At 41.7% G+C, this 24,330-nt stretch overlaps 1 protein-coding gene across 3 annotated transcripts; it reads right to left on the bottom strand.

Moving 5' to 3' along the window:
- Positions 1-1,088: 1,088 nt before the first annotated feature.
- On the bottom strand, positions 1,089-16,058 carry cbx3a (chromobox homolog 3a (HP1 gamma homolog, Drosophila)). Of its 3 annotated transcripts, XM_048994097.1 has the most exons (8): positions 15,181-16,058; positions 12,350-12,493; positions 10,649-10,765; positions 9,239-10,067; positions 3,819-3,954; positions 3,475-3,643; positions 2,412-2,506; positions 1,089-1,892 (listed from the first exon to the last, which is right to left on the bottom strand). In XM_048994097.1, the coding sequence occupies exons 1-8, from the start codon at positions 15,709-15,711 to the stop codon at positions 1,766-1,768; spliced, it is 2,148 nt and encodes a 715-aa protein (XP_048850054.1). In that variant the 5' UTR covers positions 15,712-16,058; the 3' UTR covers positions 1,089-1,765. The 3 variants fall into 3 exon arrangements, with proteins under 3 accessions (XP_048850054.1, XP_048850052.1, XP_048850053.1); XM_048994095.1 differs by lacking the exons at positions 9,239-10,067; positions 10,649-10,765; positions 12,350-12,493; positions 15,181-16,058 and adding an exon at positions 5,419-5,568 and having other exon boundaries at positions 3,819-3,958; XM_048994096.1 differs by lacking the exons at positions 9,239-10,067; positions 10,649-10,765; positions 12,350-12,493; positions 15,181-16,058 and adding an exon at positions 5,126-5,409 and having other exon boundaries at positions 3,819-3,958.
- Positions 16,059-24,330: the final 8,272 nt, after the last annotated feature.

The raw sequence follows: 24,330 nt of genomic DNA, 5'->3' as shown, positions 1-24,330 counted from the left end.
TGTGGGAATGTGCCCTGTGATGGGTCGATGTCCCATCCTAGGTTGTTTCCTGCCTCCTGCTCATAGACTCCACGCTCCCCACAACCTTGAATAGGACAAATAATTTCAGAAAATCGATGAACGGATGAACAGCGAGAAAGACTCCTTCCATCAACAAGACCGGCTTTTAACCACAAGCAGAGTAATCAATATGTTTAGTCGGTGAACCAGATTGAAGGACACGTGAAGCGCGAGGTTCATGCAGCCGCATGGCTCACCCATGGCCAGAGGAGCACAGTGCTCCAGACACTATCCCCGAGGCTGAGCTGAAGAGGATATACCACAGCGAGGCAGCAGGAACAGACGGCAACCACCCCAGTTCAGAGGATTTGTACTGTCCAGGTCCCCCGCTGCCTGTTGTAGCTCAGCCAGGCAGAGAACCATACTTGCGTCCGGAAGGTTGTCGGTTCAATTGACGTGGAAAGTGAAGTAATCAATTCACCGCTTAGTCCACTTTCAGAAATGTTTGTCTGATGAGTCGCCCCACATGGGTTTGGGTGGTAGTTTATTACTCCATCCAAACATCACCCCTAGAAGGATCACTAGATCATTTCCATATTTTTTTTTTAAACATGCAGATTGCAAAGCCGGCACTGCTACTTCAGGAACGCATGCACTATGATTGACAGCAATTTGACTTTTTCTTCCTACAGCACTGCTATTCCAGCGTTCCAGTGAACTCAAGGGAGATTACGCATAGGCGAAATTTAAAAATAGCACAGTAGACCTTATCATAATACTGTCCAAGCCCAGTCCACTAGTCACCCATTACCATTAAGCTGCACAATATGTAGACTGAAATAACGCTGCCATATTTCTCTCTCATACACCTGTGTGTCTTCCATTTGGCATTACACCGTCTGCCCAGGGTAACATCTCTCATTAAGAATGTTCAAACAGCGATAAGTTTTCCATCAGTATAGCAGTTTGTTTGGTTGCACTCCTGCCCAAGTCACATGTCCAGAAGTTTCACGTACATCTAGAAAAGCACAACAGCAAGACATTAAAGATGGACAGCTTATGGAAAAAAAAGTCAAAAAGGGGACGAATTATAAATGAAGCATATAAACCTTTATTGAACAGTTGAAAATATTTACAAAGTGAATATACAGTGTCACTGTTCAAATATGATTCAAGTATGCAACAAAGTTTCAAATGACACTACAAGTTGACGGGCGGCAAAACAAGCTATGAACAGAGAGCACACGTTGGGTCAAAGACAAAAGCCTAAAATGGCATTAAGAACAGCAACTCGAGGAGAAAAGCATCCAGTACAAGTCACCTAGAATAATTAAAATGAATACACTAAGGAACTTCAGGGGGCAGTTTAAAATGCATCAATTGGTCTCTCCTTCAAATATTGAGGTATGCATCACCTGGCAGATTGAAAGCCCCAAATACACCATTTCACAGCCCTGGGAAGCACCTGGCAGCTGCACCAGGGACATCAAATTAAAAACTGACAAGTCGACCCTCTCTGCTCATACGGAGTTTTTAATAAACAAGCCCCCCCCAGCCCCTACATAATCACTGCCCCTCTCATTCCATAAAGTTAGCCCCTAGACATCCTACCTGTAAAATCCACACAAACAGCCAATCGCCACTCTGCACTGCGATTTAAACTAAATGTTACCTGGAAACGGTGGGGGGGGGGGGGGGGGGGGGGGGGTAAGGGGAGACTACCACAAGATTAAAAGAGCAAGCAGGGAGGGGGAGCAGCCAGACACTACTGCTGCTCATCCTCAGGACACGAGTGCCATGTGAGACGCTCTTCATAGAACGCGATGACCACTTGGGGGCAGCGGACGTTGGCCTCTTTCGCCGGGACCAGGTCTGCCTCGTCAGAGTCTTTCCTGCCAGGAAGAAATCGGGCCGTACTTTCAAACACTGCTTTGCTGATAAGTGAATCACGACAGTTGAAGACCAGCGTCAAAAGTACAGGTGCCCCCTTGATAGCGTTCAAGTCAAAAACCTGTTACGAATGAGTTGAACTTCACAGCCATTACCAACTTAACCAAATACATGTATGAGTAAGAAGCCGATTGTCGGGGACTTTCCATTTCCTCATCAGCAGCTACACCCAAATTACTAGCGGCACCAAAGCCACTGCCAATTCCTGCTTGCAGTTACTACTTCCACTCAGACGTTTCATGCTGCATTAGTTGTGCAACCTTATGAGCATTAATATATATACACCCACACACACACCCCCCATTTAAAAAAAGAAGTTTCCATTAGAAGTTATACATCAGCGAGTTCCCACGAAACATTGCGCCTTTCATAGGATTAAACCTGTATTGATGCTGAAGTGTGGCTGGTTTACAAGCCAGTTCACGGACAGCCGAGATGCCCACCTACTACTGCCGACTCACCATTTCATGAGAAACATCAGCTCTCCACTGCTATCTGTGGCTCCAATGATACGCTCAGGCTCAAGGTTACGGGCAAACCCACGAGGTTTTTCAGCCTGCAAGACAACATCAACAGCCTGTGAGAGTTAAGCCTGTTGGCAGAGAACATGTGAGGGCTGACGTGAGCAAATTACAGGTTCATCCTTGCTTTATTTTAGAGAGAGAGATAGATATACTTTACGTATCCAGAAGGAATTTTAGGACTAAAAGAGATGTAGAACACAGACACGGAGCCAAAGGACATGCTGCCTCTCACGTCGGCGCCCAGGTTAATTATCACCTGGCAGATTGAACGGCCCAAATACACCATTTGATGGCCCCGGAAAACATCTGGCAGCTGTACCGTATGTTTCTTGCATGTTTGTGGAATTGCTTGTGATGCATATTCCGTAATACCACACTTCCTTAACCAGCAACCTGTTCAGCAGCTTAGGGCATGAATTCAAAGGGAACTTTCCCACCGCACCAGGCACCGCTCGGTAATTCCATCAAGTACAAAAAGCACGGTACTTTAAGGGGTTGGATTTCCACCGGCATAAGAACTGGTACCAGCGCTGAATGACATCGACACAAAGCAGGATACTCAGCTTCGAAAAGAGCTTTTCTCATTATTACTTTCAGTTCTGTATGCACATGATAGCGCAGGGAGTTCAAAATTTTGCCAAAACATATTTACTCTGCCTCATAAAATAAATAAAAACTCAGCAAGTTTTGCAATTTTAATGTCTAACCCTTTTTAAGATTTTCTAGCCTCCGTTTAAAAATCAGTTTAAAGTTTACCTCCACTGCTTTTGCAGTGCTGCATGCGTTCTCAGAGACAATCATTTAAATCAGTACCGTTTAAATCACTTTGTATATATGTAAAAAAAAAAAAAAAAAAATCTTGTCATGCCATCCTTATCTTGCATCACAATTTAAGCTTGGGTCTTTCATTTGGCCGCACATCCAATACTATTAATTTCCTTTTTACTTAATTTGTTTTATGATTTCGTGACACTTTTCCCAAGAAAAACCAAAAACTCACCACATCCTTCTTCTTCTTCGCTTTGCTCTCTTCTGAATCAGTCCCATCGGTGGAAGGTTTCCTCTTGTTCGAGTCTGGCCGCTCAACAACAGACTTCTGGGTGGCCAGAAACGCCTCTATCAGGTCTGGACAATCTAAATTCTCCTCAGGCTCCCAGGTGTTGTCTGTACTGAGGAGGCAGAGAGCACATGTGGCGTCTTAGTCCCGCCCCCCCACCATACAACAGCTAACCAATGAGATGCGACAGCCCTTTAAACGACAAGCATTTTCATAATGGCAAGTGTCACTATAAAAAAAAGGAGCACCACAACACACACCTGGAGCCCAAAGGATGTTGTACTTACTCTGAGAAGCCTTTCCATTTCAGGAAGTATTCCACCTTCCCATTCACAATACGCTGGTCAATCACTTTCTCCACCACAAATTCTTCAGGCTGCTCTGCCTCCTTCTTCGATTTGCCAATTTGTTTCTTACCCATAATGACCTGCAAGAGAGATAAGTCACAACCTCATGACATTCATGTACACACGCAAACCTCAATATACCACGTGCCTCCAGACAAATCCAAGCTAAAAATAAATATGCTTATTTAAAAACGGTGGATTTATATAATCTGTGATAGTATAAACACAAAGTGACAATGTAACCATTACTTTTTATACAAAAATCGTGAGCCAAATATCACAGCTCCAGAAAAGTTTATGTATTTGAGCGACATACATTTCCATCAGTTACTGAACAAGACAAGTAGAACTTGTACTCGGTAGCCAAAAATATATTTTTCCAGCTTACAAAAATGAATAAGTTTAAGTTAAAGTTAAAATTGGTGCTCCCTAAATCGACCACATTCACCGGACCAAGTACAGATTCATTTTTATATCTGTCCGCAAGCAGCGCGGTCATTAGACGGCATGTGGAGCACAAAAGGCCTTCAGTCGTGGACTGCAACTCCCAAGAACACCCAAGACAAAGAATGGGCCTGCCTTAGCGGCGGCCTGTACGCCATGCGCTGCTCTCCACCACAAAAAAACAGGCACAGTCGGCATTATTTTAGTGCAGTGCAAAGTTTCCGTGTGGCAGAGTGCGAGCCCGGGTGTGCAACCACAGAAGAACCAACGCAACGCCGAAACTGAAGAGCCATCAGCCCCTTAGCTATTAAATAATTCACGCCCCTTTCCTGCAAGGACCTAAAATGTCAACACGTAAATTAGCAAAGGGGGAAATACGACGATCCATAAGCACTGCTATTACAGTACAATGCGGTGGCTGTATGTACAGTCACGTATAAAATATCGGAGGAAACGCCAGGAATTGGATTAAAGAGCGCCATTTATGACAACAGTCGCCGATCAGGTTGTAAACACCGTTTGGCTAATTTGCTAATATTTTCCGAAAGAATTAATGTGTTCGACACATCCGTTAAGGAGGGTGGATGGAAGGTAAATTTGTTACATTAACTAGCTAAACCCCGTTATCTTTAGATGCACTCTCGCAGGTTGATAGCGGTGAAGCCGTATAATAAGCAACAAACACCGGCAACGGCTGAGCGACAGCGGATGGTCTCACCAGTCCGAAAATCAATCAGTCCGCGATAACAAAAGGGAAAAAAAACTGGTTCCCCGATACTTAACAGATCTGGCGGGACACTCACCGTTTAAACCAACGCGCAAGAAAAATAAAGAAAAAATGCTGTAGATCCGGTCGCCCCTTTAGCTAGCCGCTTTCCTCGTGGCTCGAGCCAGCGCGCGCCAAACCCACCTACTCCTTATTTACAGCCACCTTTGCGTGGGTTTGAACGAAACGGCTACGTAAATTCCCCGCTCAAAAGAAAAGAGGAAAAACCACGGATAAAACGTTGACACGCTGCCTACTTTCGCACATCAAAACTGAGATATCGGCATACCTCTCTGATGCATTATATACGCTATCTGCAGTATAACTTACCTATGTCGTTTCCGAAGCAGACTCCTATTCGTAAAAGGCGTTCCGTACCATGAGTACGTAAAGACGGACGTAAATCACGCTCACGGGACGTGCACGCGCATGCGGCGTATCGCTCACGACGTCCCGTGCTCCTTTTCGGCGCGAGTTTGTCATGTGACTCCAGCTGGCGGGCAGGTACCTAAGATGCCTACCTAATTGGAGTATCGTTTTTTTTTTTTTGGGGAGGGGGGTGTTTCTTTGTCAAGTGGTTATGCAAAGAGCCTGCATCTGAAACGGAATTTAACTGCCGTCTTGAAAAAAGTCCCAAACTCGGTTGACTAAGTAGAAAACAATAAAAGCAATAATAATGGATGCGTGGACAAATAACAAGAAATAAAGTTCTTTTGTATAATACACCAGGACAGCATGGTATTATTTTGTTGTAATAAATATTTGAGTATTTATAAAGCAAAAAGGGAGTTCAACATACATTTCTCACAAATCAGTCTACAAGTGATTTAATGAAACTGCAGGGACGAAAATGATTACGTCTGTGAGAACGCATGCAGCCCTAAACCTTTTTAAATTTAAAAAATGCAAAATTTGCAAAGTATTTTTTCTATGATAGAGTAACTGAAAGAAAGAAAAAGGCTGATCTTAATCCATCTGACTATTTATGTAAGGATTGGGTGTGCATAAGAAGCGTATTAATATCGCACGTTGTGCAGTCTTCCTACAGCCATTTTTCGGATTCATTGCAAAATACCCCGCCTCGCGCTGTGATGTCACCGCACCAGTTTCTACGCCAATGGAAAATACCAGAGGTGCAGATCCTCGTGTGCTGGAAAAGCGCCCGTGTGGACAGTCTGTAGTACCGTAATGGTTCCATCAGTGTCAAAGACTACTTATACAGTTCTGTAGTTGGGTGAGAAATAACGCTCAATGTTTAAAAGCAACTCATGAATTAAATTAACTACACTGACGAGACAGAAATTAGTAGTCGGTGATAATATTTAACACGCATATTGACAATACCACAAATTGAATACCGTTTTCATTCAGTATTTTACGCTGGGCGTGAAGTAACAGTCTTATTAAATATATTTATGGCCTTAAACATTGCCATTTTTTTCTCTACTGTGGCAAGTGGTTACTAATTTGTACAAGTACAGATAATATTTGAGGTTTTTGTATAAGTACAGATGATGTAGGGTAAATTACATAACGTAAAAAAATTACACTATTGTCTGTACGTACATTTACTGTGCTTTACTGTCCTTGAGTTTATGAAAGTGCAGATAATATACAGTTTTTGAGATTCTGTTGTGACTCGTGAGTGAGATGTATGATTTAGCAATGGAGGTGATCAAATGGCGGTAGCATCGGATAGATGTGGGTCGCTGAGAAGGCTGTGTGTGATACTTAGCAACAGCCTGCTGTCCAACAATTAGAATAATCAGACTTTTTGCCGGCTAAGAAATGTGCAGGGAAACGCAACACTTGGGGTCCGGAGCATGCGGCAGCCAATTTCCTAGCACCGCTGGAGACAAATTAACACTACACCAATTTTCCACAATGGAACCATTTCAAACTCAAGAAAATTAGAATTTATTAAATCTTGCAAAACAAAAAAAAAAAAAGAAAAGAGAGAGAGACATCCCAAATGAAAATACACATTCAGCTTGATTCCCGCCCTCCCTCAAACTATAAAGTACAGTATTTAGTTCCACTTTATATATATATAAAAAACAATACAAATCTAAATTGGTAAAAAAAAAAAAAAAAAAGCTTGATAATTCATGGTCCAACAAACCATTTTAAATAAATTGTGAAAAAAAGTTTCTTTACTTGCCATTGGTATATTGTTGCAAGCACACAGACACACACACAGACAGACAGACACACGCCATTTATATATTTTTTCAGGTCCACTTGGAAAGCTGCTTTGATCTCAGTGGCACTGATACAAAAAAGAAAAAAAGGAAAGAGCATGATGAGGTGGGAGCCAATGCAGAATCCGCCCTGATATTCCGAGATGTTACACGTAACCTATTTGGTGTTTATAGGTCAGGCGAAAAAACTGTGTGACCTTGACCTCAGAGGTAACAGTCAAACTAAAAACAGGAATAAAGAAACAATTAAAAAAAACAAGCTGGGGAAAAAAAACAATAATTTACAAATAGAAAACTATATATACACACACACACACACACACACACACACACACACACACACACACACACACACACACACACACACACGAGAAGTACACATATAGACATGATTTTACAACACTTTAAATGATGGATCTCCTTTTGTCTGCAGTGAATATTTTTGTACAACATTGAGCCTAAATGTTTGTACGGCCACACAAATCACCCACAAACGCACCACCACTGCTGATTCCCGGAGAATGTGGGATTTGTTTTAAGAGTCACGCTGTCTACAGACAGAGAGCAGAAACGCTGCAGGGCCCAGTCTGTGATGCACACCTGCATATGTCAATAGAACTCATTTCAGAACTAAAAATGCAGGTCCAAGACTATCCTGAAATAGCCGAGTTTGAAAAGAATCCAGAGTAAACAAATAGTACAAAAGCATCAATATCAGAGTAAATCGACAAAAAAAAAGCTGAAAAAATGAAACCCTACACCATTATCGGCTTGGCTTTTGGGTTCTACTAAAAAAACAACAGTACTTCCACTGAAAATCAAAAATCCTTCTCCATTAGGACAAACCATGTCCACACACAGACAAATAATTGCTGTCACGTTTCTCAAATTACAGAGTCAAACACCCAGTTGCATCAGTAATTCCCATTTTCAGGAGGATGACCAGAGAATGGTTTGTCAGGAGAGAAACTTTCTGGTTCAACATCGTACTTTCATAACAACGATGGCTGCGTTTTCATTTCATATCCTATTTCCTCAGATGCTTAGCTGATATTTTTTGAGACATGTCTTTACAAACATCAAATCTTAAATTTAGTTGCCTTTAACCCATTTTCAGGCTGGATATGTCAGAATAAGTAACCGGTACGGATTTCCAACAAGCAGATTACATCAGATTACAAAGGCATGTCCTCAACCACAGCGCCCCCTGTGTGATGGAAAGAGCAATACGACACAGGCTACAGCAATAAGGGGCCGTCAGCCTTTACTCATGGTGTCAAAGTGCAACCCATGATCTTTGTGAGGAACGACACCCCACACAGACCAGGCAGTTAGTATCAGTTTCAAGTATACTGTTAAAAACATGAAAACCTCTGTCAAATATGGATTTCATCCCTCAAAACTTACATTCTATTCACTTCTAACTTTAAATTCAAACAGAAAACCCCTTTTCAACACAAAAGTCCAGTGTTTTAGCTACATCCACTCATCCCACTTAAGGGGAAAAAATGTATCTACAAAAAACAATGATTAATTTTTGCCCTCGACACCTTGTGCACTGTTCACAGCAGAGACAGTATGAGGAAAGCGGCAAACTAGGGGCACAGGATTTGGGTCTTAGTGCTTTTTGTCACTTCTCCGTTTCTCAGTCTTGGGCTGTCCTGAGATGTGCCTGCGTGGCAGGACGAGGACCCGGCCGTCCGAACCACACTGCAGGGTGTAGCAGCTGGGGCTGATGGGCTGGCCCCGCTCATCCCTCAGCCTGGACAGCAGGTCCTGGGAAAGCTGTTCCAGTTTCTGTTTCATGGCACAGAGAGCCCTGCTGTGCTGCGTCGTCTCCCGGAGCAGGCGGTTGCGTTGGCGGCCCAGCCGCTCCACCTCGCCCTCCAGGCCGCTGATCACGTCCAGCTTCCGCTTCCTGCAGTTCTGTGCCGCCAGCTTGTTCTTGCCCCGTCGGCGGATGTCTCGCAGCAGCGCCACCTGGGCCTGGGTGAGGCCACGGCGGGCCAGCAGCTCCAGAAAATCCTCCACGGGCATGTTCACGATCTCGCTCACCGAGAAAGGGATGCGGAGGGCGCGGGCGTGCCGCTCGTCCCGGCTCAGCTCCACCTCCTCCTCTTCCTCCTCTTCGTCTTCACTTAGCACCTCCTTCTTGATGACCTTACGGTGCACCGCATGTCCTAGGTCCTCCTGGCAGCAGGCGGAGCTCCTCTGAAAAGAAGCATTGTACGTGTGGTTGTGGTGGACACACTCAGCCAGCTCCGAGTCGGACCAGCGGGGAGACGCCGCTGCTGCTCCGGAGTCGAGGAGTTCGGCCGTGCTGACGCACCCCGCCGCCCCGTTATCGTCGCCGTACAGTTCCCCCGACGATGCTTCAGAAGAGCTAGGTGAGCGAAGGCTCCTGAAACCGGAGCTCATCGAAAGGCCGGAATCGGAGTCGCGTTCCTCGAGCAGCTGGGTGTCCAGCCCTTCCAGGCCGAGCCCAAGCAGGTTGATCTGCTCGAATACGGCCTCGTCCAAACACCCAGACAGCGAGCTGTGGAATGTCCCGTTACGGGTCCCGTTTTCCACCGGAAGGAGGAGGTGCATGGGCAGGTCCCCGGCCCCTAGGAGAGAGTCTGAGTGTGTGGAGTTGCTGGACTCCTGTCTGAGGGCTCTCCTGGCCTCGGTGCCCCCACCTGTCACCAAGGCATCCTGCAGACTCACATCTTGGCTCAGGGCCCTGGAGATGTCCACACCCAGATCTGAGGCACGCAGTGGAACTTCCAGCTCCAAATCCTACCACAACATTGAAATATTTCACAACGTGCCCTCAATATACTTCAGCAAAGAGCATCCAATTACACTGCTTATCAAGTACATTTTTCATATTTTATAACTGTACACTTAGGGCAACTTAAAAGCATGTACATAAGAACCTAAATTTATGAACGAGAGGAGGCCATACGGCCCATCAAGCTCGTTTGGGGAGAACTTAACTAATAGCTCAGAGTTGTTAAAATCTTATCTAGATCTGATTTAAAGGAACCCAGGGTTTTAGCTTGCGCTACACTAGCAGGAAGAGTATTCCGTACTCTAACTACACGCTGTATAAAGAAATGCTTCCTCAAATTCAGTTTAAAATGTTCTCCCGCTAATTTCCACTTATGGCCATGAGTTCTAGTATTTAAACTAATGCTGAAATAGCCAGACCTGTTAGAACCTTATATACCGGGATCATGTGCCACCTTGCAAAACAAGCACGTCTAATAGAACCTCCATTAAAAGTTAAAATATCGCAGCATATTGTGAAGGATGCGCTTATCAGGACCAAATGTGCAGGTGCTGTTCGCCATGTGTTTAACTGCACGGTGACTCACATCGAAACCAGAGAGAGGCAGGAAGTCATGCCACTGGTGGTCAACCCTGGATGCAGCCTGGCGGTCGGGGCTTGATGAGGGCTGTGACGAGGGGATGTCACTGCTACTAAGGAAGCTCTGAAAGCGAGAGTTTGTGCAAAATGTTAGATGATCAAATAAGGAAGAGCTGAATGTAACATAACCTTAAATGCAGTGAATCTGGCAAAAAAAGGCCAACCATATACGTTCCCTAAGTTTACAATCCAATTATTTTTTTTGTTTTACTAGATAATTTCCGCTGGTTTTTGGAGAGTAACTTTTTGGATAATGTGATAGTATACATGTCAAGTTAAAAATGATATTTTAGTAGAAAAGAAATTTAACTTTAAAAAAGACTTGGGCTTAGGCCTCCCCAGCGGTGGAAGGTTGCCGGTTCAAATTCCATGTTCAGCAGAATCGTCACTTAAGTCACCCTTCAAAAAATGCATCAGACAAACCGCTGACCCCAAGTTCTCACACCAAGATTCACTCTAAAACCGGCCGGATATCAGACGAAAACCGGCCGGATATCGGATTCAGACGAAATCAATGGAATCGTTTTGCCAACACAACGTTGTATGACGCGTTACCAATGCAGCGATCACCATTTCCACATACCGCCTGTACTGGGTCCCCAAGGCAAACCTTTGTTCTGATCCCACCCACTGTCCGTGATTGGCTGGCATATATGCCATGCTGCAGGGTTGGTCAGCAGGATTAATTATGCAGTCACTAGTATGCTTTGCACCGTACCACACTTTAAATAGTGTAAATTAATACAGTAGTCCCCTTGTATCCATATGTGATGTGTCCTAAGACCTACCATGGATAGCCGAAACCGAACGCAATAGTGAACCATCCACAAACTACATAACGTGACTTCGTGTACTTACATACGGCAATTGATAAATTATGCACAGTAAAACATTACCAATATTAAAATACGGTAATAATATAGCACACTGTACAATATACAGTACTGTACCATACATTATACAGTACTGTACTCTCTTAAATTAAATAGATTCTGACGTTTTAGCCTAATTCTCAAGAGATGATAGAGCAATGATAAAATACTGGGTGAAGGTGTGACTAAGACATTATACCTCTCAATGGCCAAAGTAACATTGTGGCACATTTTACAATTCTTTTTTATTCAGACCAGGTTGAACCGCGGATGGAAGGAGACTGTTGTATGTGTATTCCTGTATTTCTGTTAATTGTAAATGCGATGTTTGCCGTGTACTGCCAGCATGTAATCATGGGTGTCACGTAAGTTGTTGGTTGCTACTAGCATTAAATCATAGCTGTTAATAAAGAGAGAAACTTCCATTGTAAAAAAGGCATCCCCCTTTTTTTAAAATGACGCACTCATTCACCATAATACGTTTATTTGCGCGCTGCATGTGGGTTTGCTGCATCAAAAACACTCTGTGCCCTTTAGCGTTGCGGATAAAGAAAGTGCCATTAGTACGTGTACAGATCGTCCTCGCCAATGCACTTCGTTTAGGCTGGATGTTATTTGAAGTAAATAGAAAACTTTCAAGGACAGTAAGATGGGACAAGCGAATGCAAAAGCATTCCAGTGTACGGGCACTTGTACAAATCCGTAGGGTTAGGGTTAGTTCCAAGGCCACGCCATAACAAGACAGCAGGAAGAGAGTCAAACGGCCAGGTCAGTACCTCTTCCAGGGAGTCACTGTGGGCAAGTGGCCCGAGTGCCGGTTCCCCGTGTCCCGTCGATTCTGCGGCGTCGGCCACCTCGTCCGCGGGGACGGCTGCATCCTGGGACAGACCCCACGGCACATCCCTCAAGGGCTGTGAATCCTGGAGAAACCGGGGGAAAGGCGGTGATAACAGTAGCTCAGAGTTTGTTTTTATTACCGTAACTGGAGGGACAACGTGTGACTCAAACATGTCTGAGCCTAATTAGCAAAAAGGGAGAGACAATGAGGGAGAAGAATGTTGCGTCATTTTGTTTATTTCGGCTATTAATTCTACATTCTCTGGAACTCGCTCCTGTCTGATCTTGAAGACGCAATGATGGAGGTGGGAAGATGACAATGACCTATTAGCTAGAAAAATACTAGTTATGTTCTCGTCAAACAGGAAACCTGAACTTAACATCCATCCATTTCCCAAACCGCTTATCCTACTGGGTCGCGCGGGTCCGGAGCCTATCCCGCAAGCAAGGGGCACGAGGCAGGGAACCTGAACGTAACAGAAAGTAAAAAATACAAGTAGACTTCAATTCTTATATTATGCCTTTTATGAAGTATCATCATCCCTGTATTCGCCTGGTGTGCGTTGGTATGGAGCAGCTTCAAAAACGCTGGGAGCTTTTATAAATAAAGAGCATGATAGTGTTTTCTGTGAAAGACAACACAAAGATCAGGAAACACTAAGATCCCTAAATACAGAACATATTGCACACAGACTGGCATGAGACAGTAATAATGATTCCATGGTCTGCAATACAGCAACTAAATTGATCTAATTTTCTTATAAAGGCTGTATTTATACTTCATTTGATTTCAATTTTAAAAAAGCATTTCTGGGGAAACCATACAAAATATGGATCAGAGCTTTAAATGACAAATTAGCAAATAAGCTGTTTTTAAAGGGCTTGGATTGGACTGCTACTTTTCAACAAAACAGGCCATGAAGTTTCCATGCTCCATTAAACCAGGACCACAGAGTCCAGACGAACATTAAAGCGGCAGTGCATGTATTCCATAGGATCATGGAGTGCACCTTTCTCTCAATATAGATACGTAACAAAAGCCATAAACCAGCTCAAACTGCGGAACAGATCCTGAACTGGAAAAACAGGAAACTGAATCAGACAGGATTTAGTCAGGATGAGTCTATCTATATGGTATCTTGCTGAATAACTGACCTAAGTATCAAAAACTTCTGCCTGCACTTTACGTACATTTCACCTGCTTACATACATGTACCCTGTATATTAAATAATTCGTATATCTATATTTATTCATATATTGTGTATCTCATAGCTATGCAAACTGATCAGTACTCATAACGGTATACTCTCCCTTGTATACATTACTCCTGTAAATACTACTTGCAAATTCAAATTTTATATATTTATATTTTCATTTGTTTGCTGCCTTATTGCACCCTAGTGTCTTTTGCACTTTAACGTGCTATTTGCACTTTCTGGTTAGACTCTAGTTGAACTACATTTCATTGTACAGGTACAACAACAATACAGTTGAATCTAATCTAATCTATTTTCCCTTTAGAGGCTAATATCATAATGTATCATGTTTGCAGAAGAATCGCTTCCTTCTGTATTTGGGAAATCATGTGATGTGACACTGAGGGTTGCAAGAACAACCATGTGTCATTTATGCAGTATACAGCACAAACCCTGCATAATGCAAGTGTACACTGATCACGCCCACAATCCTACTTTTATGTACCTAGATTAGATGACATCTTGGAGGACCTTGAACCACCAGGTCATTCCACCATGGTGAGCTGAGAGGCACCACAGCGCCTCCTCCTGACGTGCCACGTGCCACGCCCCACCCCAGAAATAACACACCAGGAAGCACCCCATCTTTGTAGTAATATAAGTCCAATGCTGTACTTCTTGATTTGTTTGCACTATGTTCACTTATTTGTATTGCGTGTCCTGTCTTTGCATACAGTTTGCTCTATGTACCATGCTGCCATATCCACAAAAATGGCCCTTGGAATCAATTAAATGTATCTAATCTAATCGTTCATCATACAGTATGTGTTTAACTGCCTTGTGTAATATTAGGTTAGATGGCTGGTATCTAGATGTGGAAGTCTTCACTGTATTAAAGTATTAAAACAGTAAAACTAACTTCATGAATATGTCAAATTCAAGTTTACAATGACTAAACTCAACATAGGGTTTATAGGAGTTTATAGGAGGTGTATAGGAGTTCGGTCTCAGCCTAGCCAGGCCATGTGATAATACTTGGGTAACGTTGCTCACAACAGGTGCACAAGTTTGGACAACTGTAACACACTGCTTCAGAGTTTACACTCTGTATAGTCATGTCCTTACTTAAAACTTGTTTGGCTCAGAGAAATCACCTCCTCACACTATTGTTCATTGATCACACCGACGGCGTTTTCTGGAGCTAGTAATACGCCCTGCGCCCATTCTATAACGACATTATTCCCACTGTTGTCAGGCATCCACCTTTGTTTTGGAAGCACCGAGCTTAAACAAAGCACCCAGAAAGTTCATGACAAAGAGATTACAGTATTCACCCATCGTGGGCCAACAATGTCTCCGGCTCCGTCGACTGCTGCAAAAAAGACCGAGAACAGAAACCGAAATAGGTTCGCAAAACTTATGTACACGCAATACTTCCTTAAAAGCTGTATCAAACTGCCTAAAGCACTACAAACAACTAATTAAGACGCAGATATAATATGACAGGAGTTTTACAAATCAGGTTAATTTAGGACACAATGCATAATGAGGCGCTGTGGCAGCGTGACTGTACCTCTTTGGAAAGCTCGCAGGCAGCCGGAGAGGGACAGGGCCTGGCGTCCCCATCCTGAGCAGCACGCCGGCTCTCGTCCCTTCGGCTCACGCTGGAGTCGGACGCGCACGTGTCTCCCTCCTCGCCGACACCCCTGTTAGCGTCCGCGAGCGCCGGCGCGCTACCTCGAGCTTCGCCGGACCCGGTGCTGTCAGAGCCCGAGGGGACCAGATGCACCAGCCACGCGCTGAGCCGCGTGGGGAAGCGCGGCGAGCCCAGAGCGCGCACCTCGTCCAGGAGTCTCCGGCTTGCGAAATAACTGTCCAGATCAGGGCATTTCGGATGCAGGCTGTAGCCGTCCAGAGTATCCCGCAGATTGTGGACCGGCGTCTGCACATAAGCCGAACTTTGTCCGACATTCGTTTCCAGTAGCGGCGACAGATAGCCAGTCAAGTACGTATCTAGCGTGACATCCACGCGAACTCCTATTAAACTTAAAAGGATGGTAAACTGGATGAGCCCTTCGGAAAAGTACTTCTTTAAGTACTGCATGGTAAAAATCTGTTCGAAACCGAACGATAAATGAACACTACCTGTCAGCACCTCTTTCCCTGAACAAAGAGCAACATTAAACAAAAGATCACGCTTCGTCAAGTCAAACAAAGAGATATCCCTAACCGGCAAAATCGTGTCTTAGCTTGGCACCGGCTTATGGGACACTATTAATTGCAACATTTTCAAAAACCTAGCGGTTTGCGGCCAGATTCTAAAATACATACGGGGGTCTGAGGTCTCACCCGAACCAATAATGAAACTTACTTTCTCGTAATAAAAAATACAGATTTCATGAATCAACCCTCGCCGGCTACACCAAAGAGGAGGAGACTCAACGTAACATTTGCATAATCCTCAACCAGGACGCACGCTATGGGTGTAGTTTTATTCCTATAACGGAAATCCATCGCTGTATTTTTTGATTGGCACAGACATTCCCATGTGATGTAAGGAAGCCAATCATGTGCCGAATTTATTAAACGTGGTTTCATACAAAATGTCACCCAACCCTACACAAGTTAGACCTTGTTTTAGGGTGTGACACTGTGAATATGTAGTTATACGCTCATGTTGTTGTGTAATATAATTGGTTTTGTTTGATTACCTCCCCACAGCTTTGCAGTGGCGACGTATAAATTTGTATTTTGAATTTGACTATTTGAAACGTGTTGGCGATGACCTTGTCGTTGTCCTGAATAACTAACATTACGTTTAATATTTTCCATCCATCCGTTCTACACAACCTCACACCTTCCACACACTCCTATTTGTACGTTAGTGTTAATTGTATGTTTATTGTATATGTGTACGTCATTATCTTCATGATTTGTCATTTATTGTTCTCTAACGTTGTAAGTCTGCAGGGAGTTACACAAGCAAGTATTTCCTTGCCCTTCTACAAATCACATAAAGCTTTGGAATCCTTGTACTTCTTACCCAGTGCGGGGTGTTGTTGAGCATGAAGTTTACCCCATAATGCAGAGGAGATATCCTGGAGTCCCAGTCTTTGTTAGGGCACACACTTAGAGCAATTTGGAGACAAAAATGCACCTGCATGTTTTTGGATTGTGGTGAGAACTTCACACACATATTTGGTCCAGGAACTGATCACCCCCATCTTGGTGGTATAACCCCTGTACATCAGTGATTTTTAATTCGAAGCTCATAAAACACTGACAAATATAACAAATCAGGGCTGGTGGACATAACGTTAAGGCTGGATTTACAGTCAGCTTTACAACACAGAATCGGTTGATGCAGAAGTTAGCTTGGAATATCAACATCTTATTTTTTGTTAAACAGATGATAACCTATGAGTGCTAGATATGTATTTGATGTTTAATCTAAACACTCTATGGATGGATTCTTCTTTTCGCCAAGATGCTGCTTCTCTGGTGCCTGAACGCTGCCCCCCCCCCCCCTTCCCCCCAAACACACACTGCACTGAATTACCATAATCATTATTATTATTACCATTATCTTTATTAATATTTATAGTCTTTATTATTCGCCAAATATCAGGTGTACAAGAATTTTCTCTCTATACGGGTGTCAACATATCAATCCAAAAAAAAATCCACAGAAAAAAAAGATAAATAAAAACAACAGTCATGTTGCACATCATTTTAGTTGCAGTTTGTTTATGTATATTTTATGTCTTTATATAAAGACATAAAATATACATAAACAAACTGCAACTAAAATGATGTGCAACATGACAGGTTTAAGTGCAAATATGGCTTGTTTGCAGATGTACACTGACTGCAATAGCTGGAACTAGTCACAGCAATAGTTATTGTGCTAAGTGTGAGCTCTACCTTCCAGGCAAAAAGGCTGTATTGGCGAATCGACTCCGGTTTGTCCATCCCTTGAATCTCATACGTACTCTGCAGAGGGCAGCCAATGGTCAGAAGGGCAGTTAAGACCATTTTCCAGCGGGCAGTGATCTTAATGGCATCATCAATAAGTCAATGCTCCTTAATGAAGCCGCAAGGATCATTACGCTACTCATGAGCTGATACCCAACAGCAACTGTCTTGTGATTATGAAGCAGTAAGCTTACACCTGGAGGAGAGATTAGTTTGGGAAATTAATTTTCAGTTCTGTTTCAAAGTCCTTATTAATTCTTCTCAGGTTGTAGCATTAATTGCGGAATGAAAACATTCAGTTAATATATAAGTACCTATGGATCAGCTATTTGAAATTTCTACTGGGGACTGGAGCCAGGGAAGGTAAACGACAACAAAACACAGAATACTGCCCCTGAATTCCAGTTTTTCTTTGATTATAAAATTACTAAAGTAATCTATAACATGCAGCCTATTTTACTCATGGGTTACTACAATGAAATTCTTAATCACTGCAGAGCCTGCAGTGTTATATGAAAGAAGTATGAAAGGAGCAAAGGGTGGTTTAGGAGGAGTGAAGAATGCAAAAGCTTATTGTCATTTGTACAATTGTAAGCTTGCATTCCTCTGTGTAGACATAAACAAAATAGAGGGATAATGAACAATACAGCGAATAACAGAACAGTGAGACCAATAATGTACGTACAATATACAATGTACAATATACATGCCACATACGACATACAAAAACAGGCCTAAAAAAACTCAGAGGTTTCAGTGGCAGTGGTTACAACATAACAGTGGTGACTGGGATTATATTGCGAATTGTCACCAGCTATTTAACAGTCTTATTGCTGTTGGTAAGAGGCTGTTTCTGAGTCTTGAAATATGGGTCCTTTTGAACCTGGGGCATCTTCTGGATGGACAAAAGAAGGTGTACCGGATGGCTGGGGTCTGTCGTTCTGCATTGCGCTTTTCTGAGGTAGCTTGAGAAGTAAATGTCCTGAAATGTCCCGAAGGTCCGCTTTGTTTTCACTACTATCTGTAGTGTCTTGGGGTTCTGTGTAGCTGCCATACTAGGATGGACTCCATAATGCACCAGTAGATGATGGGTAGTATCGCAGCTGACATCAGGACCTTCCTCAGACATCCGAGGAAGTCAGTGTTTTAGGCTTTATTCCTTACAGCAATTGCTGCTTCTTCAGTCAATCTGACATCATCGGAGAGGATGACTCCAAGAGAATTAAAGTTGCTGACCTTCTCCACAGGAGTGCCTCTGATGTGGTTTTAGATTGTGGTTTGTTACTTCCTTCCTGTAATCCACGACCAGGTCACTGGTATTGCTGACATTCAAGAAGAGTAGGTTACTGTCCTGATGGCACTTTGTCAGGATCTACTCCCTGTAGGCCGTCTAATTGTTGTTGCTGATCACGCCTAAGATGTCGTCAGCAAACTTCACAATGGAGTTGGAGCTGTATCTGGTCACGCAGTCATAGGTATACTGGAAGTACAGCAATGGGCTCAGCACACTGCCCCAAGGAGAACCTCTGTTGAATGTCAGGGTGTAAGAGGTCCTATTGCCCGTTCTTTCATGCTGTGGTCCACCAGTAAGGAAGTCCAGGATCCAGATGCAAAGGGAACAGCTGAATTCTTGGTCTAAGAGCTTGGAGGTGAGTCTAGAGGAGATGACTGTGTTGAATGCCGAGCTATAATCCACGAACAGTCCAGCATAACGGTTTTTCTCGCCCAGATGAGTCAGGCTGTCGCCGTATACACGGTGATTAATAATACAAAATCTGTCTATTTCGCCGATCACTACGACAGCACTTAACACTGTTCTCCGCAATAACTTTCCGATAATCGCTTAATTATAGAGTAACTAGGATGTGGTACAGTAAGTACAGCGGTTAAGAGCGAGACACGCTGCCACCTTTTCTATAGGCGAACATCTGCCGTGACCTTCGACCCCGGCCTTCGTTGACCAATCAAATTGCGCCGTTCTCCAAAGCCAGAATTTCCACGTCGGCAAATCGCAACTGCTAGAATGATAAAGTTGAAGTGTTGTCGCGATTGTAAGTCGCGCAGGTAAAGCCGCACAGCCTTCTACTTTGGCTGTTCCTCTTTGAAATCGTTTTATAGAAAACAATTCAGAAACTTGGTAAGGTTATAAAGAATACAACGCGGGGAATCAAGCTGTGTGTTTTCGAATACTGGTAGTAATTTGTACACTCTTAAGACCCATTTCGACAATTCTGACGCTTCATTTTTTACATTGATTGTGTGCATGCTTTGCGTTTTATAAAAGTGGCGATGATTGTGTATTGTTTTTGCAACTACGTTTAAACTAGAGGAACAGTATTAAAATTTTTATTTGGCTGCTAGCATATGATCTAACATATGGTCAGTAGATGGAATGACGTGTCATTCTGTAACACCTGTGTTCCTGCTCTGGTATGAAAGTGCTTTGCTTTGCATTGTAATTTTTTTCTATATAGCGCATTTTTTTGCAAGGTACGACTCAGCGGTGCGAAATGAACGAGGCAGCATTTGTTTTTGAAAGTAAAGTTCTGTAACACGTGGACTCTGAATATAATGGAAGTCAGTGCACTACAGAACTTTGTTTTCAGAGATTATAGTCCCTGATGAAGACTGGTGCTGGATTTCCTACGGACGCAGACTTATCATCAGTGGAGGTCGCATTCTTTACCCTTACTATTTTACAACAACTTAAATAACGTTCATTCACATTCAGTTGTATGTTTGATTATTGTATTTATTTTGTGATATTTTTTCTTCCCAAAAGTAAATTTGATGGAAGTAGTCTTCTCTGTGAAATATTATTGCTATCCGTCTGTGTTGTGATTGAGCAATTTTCGGTGCTCGTTCTGATTGTTACTTTCAAGATAACCGGAATATTAAATCGCACAGACCAAGGATTTGCAGATATGGTATCTCATTGTATCGTTTTTGTATACAATTTCAATGCAAGTGTAAGCACAATTCATATATTTCAACCAAGTGTTATGTTACATACGTTTGCATTATTAATAAGTCACTGTATTTTACTTTTTAAAAAACGGATTGAAAGAGTTGCCCTCAAAAATTGAGAGTTGACGCCATCTGCTGACCTAAAGCCATATTACATTCGTACTGCAAATACTTCACGGTGGGGGAAATATGTTCCCTTAAACCTGTCCTTTTGGCTTTATTCTCAATGTCTACTTTGTTTATCTTTATGCGCCACCCGGTGGTAGAGCGCGAAGGCTGGCAGAGCGCTCCTTTAAAGAGGATCGCCATATTTTTATTTCTCGTTATTAGTAGGCTAAGAATGTTAATTTGGATTTCTCAAGAATTGCGTGCCTTACAAAAACGTGCTTTTATAATAAGCAGTTAATTTTACCTTATGTTTATTGTACTTTAGCAAAACAGAATGAGAGCATTAATCTTATTATAATATTTGTAAACTGGCGTTCCGCCCAGGGTGTACCCCAGCTTTGTAGAACAGACTCAGATGCTCTGTGACTTCGATCAAAATAAATGGGTATAGAAGGTAGATGGTTAGATAATATCACTAGGATTGAAAGTTATTCCATTTTGAAGTACATTTATTAACGCATTAATACATTACTTGTTACCTGCGACAATCAGCCTCATCCTGTCACCGTTACTGGTCACCTGTCACAGTAATTCTCACGTCCCCTCAATATTCATATGTGCTCACAATGTGTATATTTTAATTACGGCCTTGGTCGCCCCCCAAAGGTAACTCCATGGCTACAGCCCTGGGTTTAAGTCTGTGGGGCTTCTAGCTGGTTGGATAAGATATCTATACTATGTCCTGTTAAATATGACCATTTTGTCATTTCTTGTGCTGCACCACACTCCAAAAATAAATTCCTCGTATGTTAAAGTACCTGGCGATAATTAAAACATTCTGATTGTGATATTCGGTTGCGGTGTTTTTGGTACTTACACCGTTTAAACATTTACTTTTAAATCAACATGGGAGTTTATAAAACTGCTAGTTTATTAACGAGCTACTTAAAAACGTGTCCTCTTGCTCATTAACAAATTTACACAAAGTATGAGCAATTCAGAGAGATCCAGATGCACACCTGCCCCATAGCGTGTGTTGCATGCCATGGGCTCCTGAATTAGGCAGGTGAAAAATGAATAGAATCTAGCTCCCCCTGCAGGTGTAGAAATAAATGGCATGTATTTATTTTAAACTGGAAAAAAAATCAGTAAATGAAAAAAAAAAATCCGCATAATTATCATTATTAATATTAGATTTTTTCTTTAAATAATTCAGTCACACTCCTTTTTATTATTTCGGCTCATAGAGTGATTTATTTAGCTCTTAGAAACATTTACTTGTATAACTTAATCAGTAAATTTTAAATGCAAACGTTTTCCTCGGCCTTTTTAGTATGTTTCACGACAGTCAAAGAACGCAGTTCTACTTTCCGTTTTTAACAGTTATCCCTGCTGACATTTTCTGTACAATTTAATACATAACTGTGTTCCGTAGCAAAATTTATGGGCACCACACAAGAAACTGGATTTTGGTTGACAGAACGGACAGGATGGGCGCAAAAATATACGGACATAGCTTAAAATAATTTACGATTTCAGTAACGTATTAAATAGGATAGAAACTGAGTATAACAACTGAACAAGCGATTCAAACTGTACATCCCGATTCTAAATGGAATCTGAGTGGAAATACATTTGCTGATGACGAAACGCATTTTTACAAAATAGTGGGTTGTTGCACATTTTATATCTTTGGTTTGCTATATTTCGCTGTTACAGTAATAAGTGAAAACGATTATTAAAAATCAGTATTTATAAAACCATAATTCTGAAAATCTGCTTATATCTAACGATGATATAAACACTATGATTGTCACTGTAAACCTGGATTGGCGAGGTTCATTCAATGGACATACAAGAACAAAAAAACAATATACTTACATTTGTAAATTTTATTCTTGTTGAGTAATTATCTTCATGAAATTATAACATTGCGACAAAATCCTCATAATCCATTCCACATTCAACATGTTCAAAGGGCTAGCCAGGTTATTAAATATATTTAGCGCTTCTTTTGACAATTAATTAACAATATTATTTGCATATTCTTTACATATTTGGTCCTTCTGCATGGATATTCAAATTATTCAATAAAACTGTCCTATAAAATAAACCGAGCCGTTCTATTGGTTCGAAACTGAAACCACTTCCTACTTTCATCCCGAAAGCACCGCCCAAATGTAAATTTGCATGAAATTCTTTCGATTGGTAAGTAGTTTAAAGCCTTGGGCGTGAATTTACCATATATGGAGAATTACGTAATCAATACGTGTGCCTTTATTTGACCTCCACTGGAATACTATTGGTGAAGACTTCAGGCAATACATGCACGGCGATTCGTCGGGGTGCATGTGCCTCAAAAGAGGGCGTGTAATAGGTTTATTTCCATTGGTTCCCCACCATGGAATTTACTGAGTAAAATCTGTCGCTTTGCACGTTTTAACCATTTCGTTTCTATTACGTAAATGATTAAATCAGTACTACTATTTTAAAAGCAATTCATTTCGCCATTCCAGCCGTGATTAAGTTGATGACAAAAATATAAAATAATATATTGTTTAAAGTGGCGTTTAAAATGGTTGGTTATTTTAGTATGAACAATTAATGAACAATCGAATTTAAATTAAAAGAACCATTTTAGCTATGAATTCATTGAATAAAAATTGATGCATGGATTAGATAATTTGAATCTATGTCAACAGATGTCTTTAACCTGGAATTATATTCATAAAATTGTTGTAGTCATTAAATACCATAAATCGATTAACTTAAAAATGTAACAATACTTAAATTATAATATAATTTATAACTGTATATGATGTAATTGCAGATTTCTATAACTTAATATTTTGATTAGCAGTTTTAACTGATATCAGTGTTTGATATTTGTGTTTACGGTGGCTTCTGAATTTCAAAGTTTAAAACTAGTTTATTATCTCATTTGATGTGCAATATTTTACATTTATATAATACGTTTGATTTAAATTATGTCATACAATGACAAATAACCTATTCGCTATAATTAGAGCTTAATTATTTTACTTTGAAAATGAAGCTGTTAGGTATCAAGTTATCAGAAATTATATCGTGTTTTAACCCTTTCACATTACAATGTCTGATCTCACAGGAAGCAATTTTTCAGAGTTACCACAGTAATTAAGAACGATGTCATGCATGAGGGCAGGAGATATATTATACAGGCAGTGTGGTTTCGCGGATTTTGCGTTTAAGACATATATGAACTACATGTAAAAATCTATCTATCTATCTCTCTCTCTCTCTCTCTCTATATATATATATATATATATATATATATATATATACACACACACACATACACACACCAGCATTTATTCAAATGTAACTTAAGACAGCAGTTTACATTCTGAATGCTTGGCCATACTCTCTGACTTGGTCACACACCGCGCAGACACAGGAAAGCGATTCTTTCCACATGAAAACAAATGGTTCCGTTGTTTCCCCATGATGTCGTCTCTGTCGCGTGGGTTAGAAAAAAAAGTCATGGCAGTTTTACAAATGAACTCCCAAAAATAACAACAGTCTCGAGTGCTAACTGCACGATCAAGTTTAAAGTCCTCTAGTTGTCGTTATCCGGGCAGCCTTTCAACATATGTAAAGAATAATCCTTGTAAGTAGATCTAAAGCCAGCAGC

The sequence above is a fragment of the Brienomyrus brachyistius genome, chromosome 23, assembly GCF_023856365.1.
Source record: "Brienomyrus brachyistius isolate T26 chromosome 23, BBRACH_0.4, whole genome shotgun sequence".
In the NCBI taxonomy this organism is placed as follows: domain Eukaryota; kingdom Metazoa; phylum Chordata; class Actinopteri; order Osteoglossiformes; family Mormyridae; genus Brienomyrus; species Brienomyrus brachyistius.
Note: the sequence above shows the minus strand (reverse complement) of the source record. Positions and strands in the feature narration are given on the sequence as shown.